This window comes from Zalophus californianus, chromosome 6, assembly GCF_009762305.2.
Source record: "Zalophus californianus isolate mZalCal1 chromosome 6, mZalCal1.pri.v2, whole genome shotgun sequence".
Classification (NCBI taxonomy): Eukaryota; Metazoa; Chordata; class Mammalia; order Carnivora; family Otariidae; genus Zalophus; species Zalophus californianus.
This window is the reverse complement of record NC_045600.1, coordinates 83,045,094-83,055,534: the sequence shown is the minus strand read 5'-3', so window position 1 is coordinate 83,055,534 and position 10,441 is coordinate 83,045,094. Positions and strand designations below refer to the sequence as shown.

General features: G+C 60.3%; 1 protein-coding gene across 1 annotated transcript; it reads right to left on the bottom strand.

Moving 5' to 3' along the window:
- Positions 1-313: 313 nt before the first annotated feature.
- Positions 314-10,167, bottom strand: DLL4 (delta like canonical Notch ligand 4). Its single transcript, XM_027571734.2, has 11 exons — positions 9,077-10,167; positions 8,696-8,965; positions 8,124-8,181; positions 6,991-7,254; positions 6,519-6,579; positions 6,297-6,427; positions 4,633-4,802; positions 4,253-4,472; positions 2,498-3,200; positions 1,888-1,996; positions 314-1,377 (listed from the first exon to the last, which is right to left on the bottom strand). Exons 1-11 carry the CDS (start codon positions 9,140-9,142, stop codon positions 1,372-1,374), a joined length of 2,058 nt encoding a protein of 685 aa, XP_027427535.1. The 5' UTR covers positions 9,143-10,167; the 3' UTR covers positions 314-1,371.
- Between the last annotated feature and the right edge of the window lie 274 nt (positions 10,168-10,441).

The following is a 10,441-nucleotide window of genomic DNA, read 5'->3' as shown; positions in this document are numbered from 1 at the left end:
AGATAGACTCAGGTCAGGGGGCATATCCCCCAAGTGATGGTGGGGGCATAAGGGGAAACGGGGAGCCACAGCAGCCTCAAGCCGGCAGTCAGGGAAGGCTGGTCTAGGCCTGGGCCTAGATGGGTGAGCTGGGGCTCTGCAAGGACTGGAAGGGGACAAGGGTCGGGAGCACAGCCGGCCAAGCCCGAGTGCGTGCACAGGGTCCCGGCAGTCCTGGCAGGGGCAGGCAGCAGCAGCAGAAGGGGAGTGAGAGCGGATGGAGAGAGCTGTCCCACTCTGCCATCACAAAGACAGGACCCAAGAAGTAGTAAACTCCTGTACACATCTGTTCCATATTATAAATACACATTATATACAAAATAATGTTATAAAATGTAGAAAGGTCAGTGCTTCTGATTCTTAAATTATTGAAATACTAGACTCCAAAATAAACTACAAAAAAAAAAAAAAACAAAATAAAAACTCATATTATTGATTTCTGAAGATCGGCTTCAAGGGTGGTCTGGGGGCAGTAGTGGGTGTGGGCAACGCCCAGGCTCGAGGCTGTAGGAATGGTTCGAGGGAGGAAAGGGCCTTGGTGGCAACGGCACCTCATTTCTCCCTCACTGGAATTTCTAACAACACTGCCCCGAGCCCCCCAGTTAGGCCTGGCTCCCCTGGCTGGCCGATGGGGCAGGCCCTTCACCTGTCTGCCCAGGGGAACGCAGAGGCACCCAAGGCCAGAGGCTGGGGAACAGCCTTGCCCAGAGGGCCAAGGCCAGGGAGAAGCTGGAGGGGTGTTCTGAACAAGGCCCACATGCGGTAGTTGGAGGCACAGGGCAGAAAGTGCTCCTCCCGCTTCAGGCGCTCACCTCACCTACAGGGCAACTCCTGCCAAGAGCCGCACCCGATGGTATCCTGGCCCACAGATGGCCCTGCCCATACTGGCCTCCTCTCTCCTCTCTGATTCGGACCCAGCTGTCCCCATGGGGCCTGGGCCAAAGGCACTTTTGGAAACACAGATGCCAGTTGAGGCCACAGCAGCTCCAGGCCCCACGGGGCCACTGCTGCTCCCTCCGGAAAACAGGCCAGATCCCCAGAGGGGCCCTGTGAAGGCCGCTGCCGGCCGGGCGGGTCCCAGTGGCACCTCTCCTCTCTGCTCCCCTGGCTGGCGCGGCTGCCAGTCTGATGCCAGACAGACACGCGGAGGCATGGAAGGGCACTGCATCTCTTGGCAAGTTCACAGTCTGTCCAGGTCATGCCATTCCCTCTTCCTCCTGAGAGCAGCACGTTGCATATTAAAAATGTCCCATCCAGGATGCAATGTAAACAATGCAGAAGGAAGATCCAGCTGCTGGGGCCGAGCTGGGATGTCCTGGGAAGGCTCCTGCCTTATACCTGGAGATCATGGGGAAAGCAGGGAAGTCTGATACCCTGGCGGACAAGCACTCCCTCCATGGCTGCCCCGGGCCAAGCCCACGAGGCAGGTGGGGCAGCCCTCCCCAGACTTTGGCCCCAGTACACGCACAGGCCTGGGAGCCTGTGTTCATGCAGTGGGCCAGTGGAGGAAGCAGTGCGAAGGGGCAGGAGGGGCACAAGGCAACCACTCTCACCCCCCAGCAGCCCTGTGGCAGTGCCGGGGAGCTGGCCAGGTGCCAGGGCCACCCAGCCCAGCGCAAACACAGCGGGGAGAGCTAGGCCCCACTCACCGCCCACGGCTCCTGTTTCACACCCTCTGCGGCAACAGGGCCCACAGGGACCCAAGAGTCACTGCACCTGGCCTGCCAAGGAGGGGTTCTGACCCACCCTTCAGGAGGGGCCCCTGGGGTCCAAAGTCACCAGGCTACTTTCCCATTCCCGAACGGTAGGAGGGGACATGCTGGAAGGGAAGGCGAGCCCGGCACTCACCTCTGTGGCAATGACACATTCGTTCCTCTCTTCTGATATCAAACACACAGACTGGTACATGGAGTCCCTGGGGGAGCATATCGCTGATATCCGACACTCTGGCTTTTCACTGAGGGAACACAAGACAGGCCGGTGAGGGAGGGACGGGGAGAGGGCTGGGGGGTAGGTGGGGTGCTAACCCGGACCCTGGAGAGCCAAAGGGCAATGGCTCTGAGAGAAGACACAGGCACTGGGGATGCCCAAGGCTAGCCTGGGGGGGCAGTTAGGAATAGGCCCCCAAGAGAGCCACAGGAACCCCAACCTTACCAGGGTCTCAGGCCTGGAAAAAGCTAGCAACTCCAGACAGGCCATCCCATGGAAAGATGGAAGTCATAAGAGACACAGGGTGGTCCCTTGACCTTCGTGAATGAATGAATGAATGAATGAGAAGGAGGGACAAAGGACCCCGGGCAGAAATCTTGTCAGAGGAGTCTCCTGTCAGTAGCAAAACCCCCTCTTTGCTTAAAAGCAGTCAAGGGCCTGGTGCCAGCCTTCCACCTGTCCTGGGGGAGCCCAAGGAGTACCATGCAGGGCTCTGTGGCCAGGCCCTGGGCCTCCAGGCGCTGCTCACCTGTGTAACCGCAGTGGCGCCTTCTCCCCTAGGCTCTTATCACTGTGGGAGTACTTCCCCAGCATGGTCCCTCGCCCCAGAGGCCCTGGGGCCAGATTATAGTCCAGTGTGTGGTTCTGCTGTTTGCCACAGTTGGACTTGTCCAGGCCACAGTCCACTTCCAGCTCCTTCTTCTGGTTTGTGTTCTTAAGCTGGGCGGCAGGGATCAGGTTGTCCTTCTGGAAGTCCGACAAGTTGTTCATGGCCTCCCTGCTACCATCGTCAGGCCGCCGAAGCCGCAGCTGCCGCACAGCCACTGCCACCATGCCCAGCAAGACCAGCACCACCACCAGGCCCACACCCAGAGAGACAGCCACCCAGGGGAAGCTGGGTGGCATGCTCACAGGGAACTCGCAGCGGCTGCCCACAAAGCCATAGGGACAGTTGCAGATGAAGCTGTCCTCGGAGAGGCCAGGGTAGCAGGTGGCCCCATTGAAGCAGGGTCCCGAGGAGCAGGCGTCGGCTGGTATCCGCACCTCGCAGCGCCGGCCAGAGAAGCCATCGGGGCAGGTGCACATGAGCCCGTTCTCCAGCTCGTGGCAAGTGCCGCCGTGGGCACAGGGGTTGCGGGCACAGTCGCTGACGTGGAGTTCACAGTGGGGGCCTGTGAATCCAGCACGGCAGCGGCACACGCGGTTAGGACCACGGTTCAGGCACTGGCCCCCTGCAGGGACACATGGGTCACAAGTCAGCAATCGCCTGGGAACCGCCCCGGGGCAGAGGGTGAGCGCCCCGCCCCAGACCCCACCACAAAGAGCACTGTACCACGAGTCCGGAGACCTGGGCTGGAGGGTGCCTCTGGCCCCCTATGCCTTAGGGAGCTCATGTATAAAATGACTAGCATCTTACAGAGCTTCACAGTGGAATCGGACAGGTATGCCTGGGGTCGAATCACAGCTGTGTCTCTCAAGCTGGAGGTGCTCTAGCACCTGTTGCTTTGCCTTATTTGAAGCCTCAGTTTCCTCCCATATTAAATTAGAGTATATCTATCTATGGAGCTATGCCCTTCATAGAGGTCTCTGAGGGCTAGGTCAGATGATGCATGAAGGCAGGAACCCATGGCTGGTAAATAGTAAATGCTCAAGTAAATATAATTATCAGCTAACAAAGTTAACGGAGTGATTAGCCAGAGAACACACTCCATTTCAGCCCTTCCCACCCCTCTCCAGCTCCTGAGGCTTTTCTCCTGCATGCTGCTGTCTGCCTGCCTCGCAGAGGGTCATCAGGAGGCCAAGCAGACAAAGATAACCAGCATGCTTTGCACCCCAAAAGATGCTGAACATTTTAGATGCCTGGTGTCATGCCAGGCTCCACGTGGCCATGGGGCAAGGTGAGGCCTTCTGAAGTAGGGCCCTAACTGTGGCAGCCTCCCTCTGGGAGGGACACAAGGCCTCATAGGTCCTCTCCCTAGCCCAGGACTTCCAGCGGAGGCTCAGAAGCCATCCCCACCAGGAGGGGGCTCCAACATGGGAACAGACGGTGAAGCAGGGTGCGCACCACTCCTCCCTCTAAGGCCAGCACCCACTGCCAACCTGCCCCTCTTCCAAAGCCACCAGCTGATGATGCCAGCTCTTCACCATCCAGAGCAGGGTGGGACCATCTCAGCCTGCCCAGATGGACACACCTGGCCTCTCTCCTCTCCTGACTCACCCTCACCAGAAGGCTCTCTGAGTCCTAAGGCTGGCCCCCCGGGGTTAGCGAGGCAACAAGACTCACCATTGGCACACGGATTGCTGGTACACCTGTCCACTTTCTTCTCACAGTTGGAGCCCATGAAGTTGGGGGGGCATTCGCAGGCATAGCTGGCCCCCTGGCTGCGCTCCCGGCAGGAACCCCCGTTGAAGCAGGGGGAGTCTGCACAGCTCAAAGTACTGTGTTCACAGTGCAGGCCATAGTAGCCCGGGGGACACAGGCAGCGGTAGCCATCCTCCTGGTCCTGGAGAGAGGCCGGAAAGAGGCACAAGTCAGACCCTGGGGGGGAAGGATGAGTGGCTTAGGGCCAGACCCCACTGGTCCACAATGCCATGGCCGCGCAGCTCCGCCAGTGGGGCCGCCTGGGCACTCCCTGGCCAGACCTGTGCTGGCCCAAGGCTCACCTTGCAGCTGCCCCCGTTGCGACAGGGGTTGCTGTCACACTCGCTGAGCTCCAGCTCGCAGTCCACGCCAGTGTAGCCCGGGCGGCAGGTGCAGGTATAGCTCCGCTGGCCGCTGTTGGAGCACGTCGCCCCGTTCTTGCATGGGGAGTGGTGGGTGCAGTAATTGAGATCTGCAGAGATAGGGACCAGCCAGCTGAGCAGGGCTGTCGAATGATCCCCACCTCCAGGCTCCTTGTAGTGCAAGTGCACTGTCCGTGTGTGGCCCAGAGGCTCCAGCCCAAACTCGTCCCGGCCCAACTACCCTTCTTCCTTGACCCACATCTGACCTGTGCAACGAACCAAAGTTTAAAAAAAAAATACAGCTGGACAACTGCCTACTAGGTAAGCTCACAGCCACTGGCCACCAGGGTAGAAGGAAGGGAAGGAATTGAAGCCGATGGCAAGGCCCCATGTGGAGGAGGAAGTCTGAAAAGGCTTCGTGGAGGAGGGGCAGCTGAGATAAGCCTGGAAGGAGGGAGAAAATGTTAACAGGTGCAAATGGTAGCGAGGAGGCAAGAGCCACTGTAAGTAGCGACCAGGCACTTTGTAAAGGGAAATGTGTTACGAGGGTATTTTTAAATATAAGTATTTGTTTTCTTATTTGGGAAGAACAGGGAGGGAGCAAATAGAGAGCAAAGAGAGAGACTGGAAGGGCTGTGTTTGCCTATGATGAGTATATGACTGTGTCACCTGGGAGCAAATGTGGGGCAAGGGAAGAGAGTGGGCAGGAACAGGTGTGTAAGTGTGTTTGAGGTAGAGGAGATGAGGGAGAAAGCAACACACACACACACGCACGCACGCACTCACGCACGCACACACAGAATAAAGGGGCTGAATTCCAAGCCCCTGTTGCCAGCAAGTCAGGGCCCAGGCAAGTTCTTTCTAGCCTGGCAAGCCCCCTGCCCATCCTCCCAAGGCTTGTGCTGGTGTCTCCATGGCAGCAACCACCCTCTTGGACCCTGGAAATGGGAGGCACACGCTGCAGCTGGCTACAGGATGAGGAGCAAAGTCCCCCTCCCCCACGGTTGGGGCTGGCCAACCCGTACAGAGCCAGAGGGACCAGCGGCCCTCCCAAACCCAGAGAGAGACTTGGGCTGAGGCAGCTGCCTGGCAAGCGCCACTGGGGAGGAACAAGGGGGCCGTTTCTGCCCCACACCAAGAAGTCGGTTAGATGTCACTAACCGCCCAGGGGCACAACTTGCCCACAACCTCAGGGCAGCTGGTGGGCACTCCCCACCAGACAGCTGTTTAGGGGAGAACTGCTCAAACAGCCCTGGCAGGTAAGCAAACACTTAGGGGGTTAATAGGTAACTACAAGGTAGAAAGAGGAACTGAGCCCAGCATCCCTCCTCCCGGGCCTTGCTGGAATTTGAGTGCGACCTCCAGACTGTCAACCTGTCGTGCTCCTGGCTTCTCCAGCCACCCTGCCTCCCCAGCACCTGAGCAAGAAGGACCCACCCTCTCCTTCGAGGCCAGTTGTTAGGATCCTTAAAAACCCCAAGCTCCTTGAAGGATAATGGGAAAGCCAACGGGGCAGTCACCAAATCAGAAGGGCGACCGCTCTGGTCCCCACGCCCGGCCCATCTCTCCCACCCCCTCTGCGTCCTCTCTCTGCCCCAGCTCACCTTGGTCACAGAAGAGGCCGCCCCAGCCCTCATCGCAGGTGCATTGCCAGGGGATGCTGCAGGTGCCGTGGCGACATCCATTGTGGGGGATGCATTCGTTGCAGAGGCGGCCCTGCCAGCCTGGGCGGCAGCTGTTGAACAAAAAGGAGGCTGAGGGTGAGGTGAGGGCTTGGCCAGGGAGGGGACGGCTCCCTCCTCCCCCACTTCCCGTCCCCTGCTCACATGCACTCCGCTGGCTTGCTGCAGTAGCCGTTCTGTTCATGACAGCCAGAAAGACAGATAGCTGAGGAAAGAAAACAGAGCCGGGTGAAGTTGGAATGCCAAGGAGTCTGCAGCCCCGCTCTCCCTCTCCTAGCCCTGGGGGTGCCCCCAGCTCTACTGGGCTCACTTCCCACTCCTGGCCTCCCGGAGGAGCCACGGGCATTATAAAGGGCAACGGTGGCACAGGGAAGGAGAATCCCGGCTAGATGGAAGGCGGTAGCGGGGTCCTTGTGGGCTCTGGCAAGATGGGGAGGAGCACTAAGAAGAGACAGATCAGAGTCCACGTCTGTCCTGAGCATTCCCACCTGTTCCTGAGGCCCGGCTAGCGGGCAGCCCAGACCTGTTCTGTGAGGGAGGTAGGCTGTGGCTGAAAAGAGGCCACTGTGTTGGCTCCGGGGACCCCTGCCAGGGAGGCAGGAGCTTGGCTGCTTACGCTCTTCGCAGTACTCCCCAGTCCAGCCGGGGAGGCAGGACAGGCTGCCATCTGGCTGGCACACGTAGTGGCCGAAGTGGTCATTGCGCTTCTTGCACAGGCGCGAGCAGCTGTCCCCATAGTAGTTGTCACTGCAGATGACCCGGTAAGAGTAGCGCAGCCTCGTGGGGGGGCTGGTCTGCTCATCCAGTAACCAGTTCTTGCCCACAGCTAGGGAGCCCTGGATGGCGATCTTGCTGATGAGGGCGTCTGGTGGCAAGGCCTCTGAAGGGGCAGAGGGCCAGGTCAAGGAAGGGCAGCCAGTCCCGAGAGTGCCAGCAACTGCTGGATCAAACCGGCTGTCCAGATGACCCCCACCTGCCAGCAAGCACAGGCCAGAGGAACCCAAGTGTCCCACTGCTTAGGTGCCGAGCGCGCATGCGCGCGCGTGTGTGCAGACGGCCTGATATCATTCAGAAAGGGGACAACAGAAGGATGTTAAAATACCCCAGTGTTCTGGAGGCAGGTAGACCAGGAAAGAGGAAAAGAGGTCAAAATGGGGAAGAAAAAAAGAAAGAGTGAAAGAAAGAGAGAGAGAGAGAAGGAGGGAGGGAGAGAGAAAGGAAAGAAGGAAAGAAAAAAGAAAAGAAAAGAAAAAAGCAAAGCCAGGCCTGGGAGGACCCTGGGAGCAAGGGGTCCTCTGGTGCCCATTCACGGGTTCTGCCCTCAGAGATGGGTAATGCTTTTCTTTTTCCTTTTCAAAGTGAGAATTGTTGTGCTGCTGAAATATCCTTTTCCTCTGTGTCAGAACAACATCCCAAAGCCATTATTCCCTTTCCAAAGGAGCGGAATTCGCGAAAGGTGTAAAATACAGGAAGGGGCCCGTCAGCGGCGCTGGCAGCTTCGGCCTTTCTCACCGCCGTGCTCCCCGCGTTCCCACGCCAAAAATAACCCGCAGGAAACGCAATTGTGCTCAGAGTCCAGGCAGCGAGCGGAATCCGAGCGTCCAGCGCGGGGCGCAGCTCCAGGCCGAGCTCAGCGTCCTGCCCCCCCACCCCCCACCCCGCACCCCGCACTTCCCCCGCCTATTACAGGTTAACTCTTTCGGCGCTGCGCCGTGTCGCCCCCCTGTGGCGGCGGAGCGAGCGACTCACCTGGCCGCAGGTCGTCTCCTGGTGCGTGCCAAGCTTCGATGATGAGTGAGAAGGTACCCTGGAGGCCAAAGGAGGGGGCGGGGGAAGACAGAGAGAGAGCGAGATGAGCAGGGGCGGGGGAGGTGGGGGTGCCTTGCGGCCGCGGGTTTAATTAATCTAATTGCAGGATACAGTTACAGCTCCTGGGTCAACATAGCGGGTCTGTGCGCAGCATCGCGCGAGCAGGGAAGGTGAGAGGAGAACCCCGAGTAGGAGGGTTAAGAGATGGGGGCATGTTAGCGAGAGTCATTCGAAGGTGGGAAACGCGCCGGGTTAATAAGTGATGAAAATCATATCCCAAGAATTGGGAGGAGAGAGGGCATAGAACTGGGAAGAGGGAGACTGGTGAGAACCTTCCTGAGGATGAGGTCCCAGGAGAGAGTCGGAAGAAAGTATCAAAAGAGAGCGCCCTTGTTTTTTGTTTGGTTTGGTTTGGTTTGGTTGGAAGCGAGGAAATCTGGGGGAGGGCTTTGGTCCCAGGGAGCCCCCTTCTCGCCTTTCGTGACCTCCCAGTGCACCCAGGCTGTGCTCACCGGCCAGGTGAAATTGAAAGGCAGTTGAAGAGGGTTGCGTCCCCCGCCGCTACTATCGTCCCCGACGGCGAAGGAGTTGGTGCCCAACACAGGCGTAGAGACGCTGCCGAAGGTGCAGGGCCCGGGCGACACGACCGCCTGGAAGTGCTTAAGGCAGACGCGGAAGAAGGTCCTGCAGCCGGGTTCGCACGGCCGCCCGCTGGCCAGTACGCCTCGCTCGTTGGCAAACTCCTGCAGCTGCAGCTGGAAGACTCCGGAGCAGGCTGCGCGCTATTGCACAGGAACCGAGGGAAGGAAGGAGGGGAGCGGTCAGCTCGGCAGACGCCCGGGGCTCAGGCTCCGGGCGCGGCGGGAGGGGGTGGAGGGGGCGCGGGACGTTACCTGCTGCCAAAGTGCCACCAGCAGCAGTAGCGCCCAGCCAGAGGCGCTACGGGACGCGGCTGCCATCCCCTGGAGCGTCGCTCTCTCCCCGCGCCCGCCCTGGAGCTGGCTTCGTTCGGGACGCCGCTTTCCCGCGCGTCTGTCCGCCGGAGGGGGTCCCTGGAAAGCCAGGCTCTTCTGGGGCTTTCCTCCCGCTTCGCCTTCTCGCTAGCTCTGCTCAAACTGCGTTGGTAGGTAATCCAGGTGAGGGCGGCTGGGCGGCGGCCGGGCTGAGGACGTGTCCTCGGGCTAATCCTGGGGCTGCAAGCCGGCTAGTGCCCGGTACACTGCACTGAGGCGGCTTGAGCTGCGGCTCTTGGCCTCGTGTTCCCAGCTTGCGCTCTGCGCCGCTACTGAAACCTGCGCGCTCGGGAGCCTTCCTTATATATATTGGCTCCTCTCTTCGCCGCCTGTCACTCAGAACCCATGGTCACTCTCCCCTCCCCTCCGGGCCTCTAGCGCTACAGCCCCAGCAGGGCCTGGAGGGGGCCTCCGCCCCCGCCATCCCCCGTCCCCGCCAGCCAGTCACGCACAGGTCCCCGCCCCTCCGTGCCGCTCTCAGCCCCTGGGTCCCCTAACTCTGCGCGTGCCAAGGTGACCAGTTCTCCGCGGCCGAGGGGTTAAGGTCCGAGACCCCGGCTGTGAGGGGAGGGGGAGGGCCTGGGGGAATGGGGCGGGAGGTGAGCGAGTGGTTCCCGGATGGTCGTGGAGGCGGAGACACTGGGGAGTCCCCGTGGGCGGTCCGTCCCCAGCCGGAGCTAGTTACCTTCAGCCTTCGAGCAGGTAAAAAGAACTTAAGCTCGGAAAGCGAAAGCAGGGTCGAAGGACTCGAATCTCCTTCTTCCCCGAGCCTTGGACGCTGTCGCCGCCTCAGTCCCCAGCCTGTGAGCGTCCACCCACCTCGCGTCCCCGGCGCAACCGAGAAACCAGCGGACGCTTTAACCTCTCTGTGGCCACACGGGGCAAGGCGAGGGCCTTGAGTCTAAGACTCGGGGGCTCTCGGAGGCTTTCTCCCCCCTCCTGGTGGGCGTCTCCCTCCCTAGTTGCGGGGGGCGTGTCCAGCGCGTGCCTTCTCCCTTCTGCCCCCAGCCTGGACTCTACTGGTGCCAGCCCCTAGACGCCGTGGTCCCGGAGACAGGGGAAGGGGGCGTGGTGCCCGAGGTAAGAGAAGGGGGGCGCGTCCTCAGCTGTATGGTAATGAGGTCTGGCCCCTCCCCCAGCGCCTCCCCTCACCTGGGTTCGGCTTCAGCTCCACTGCCCACCGTCTGCCCCCACCCCAGCAGCCCCAAGCCCCCACCCGCGTCCTGTCGCTCCGTTGGGGCAGGG

Bases quoted from the DNA above. Each gene is read 5' to 3' on its own strand.
- DLL4 (XM_027571734.2), bottom strand. From the start codon at position 9,142: ATGGCAGCCGCGTCCCGTAGCGCCTCTGGCTGGGCGCTACTGCTGCTG. The intron at 8,966-9,076 runs GTAACGTCCCGC...CCTGTGCAATAG, and splicing joins TGGTGGCACTTTGGCAGCAG to CGCGCAGCCTGCTCCGGAGT. The intron at 3,201-4,252 runs GTGAGTCTTGTT...GTGTCCCTGCAG, and splicing joins CAGCAATCCGTGTGCCAATG to GGGGCCAGTGCCTGAACCGT.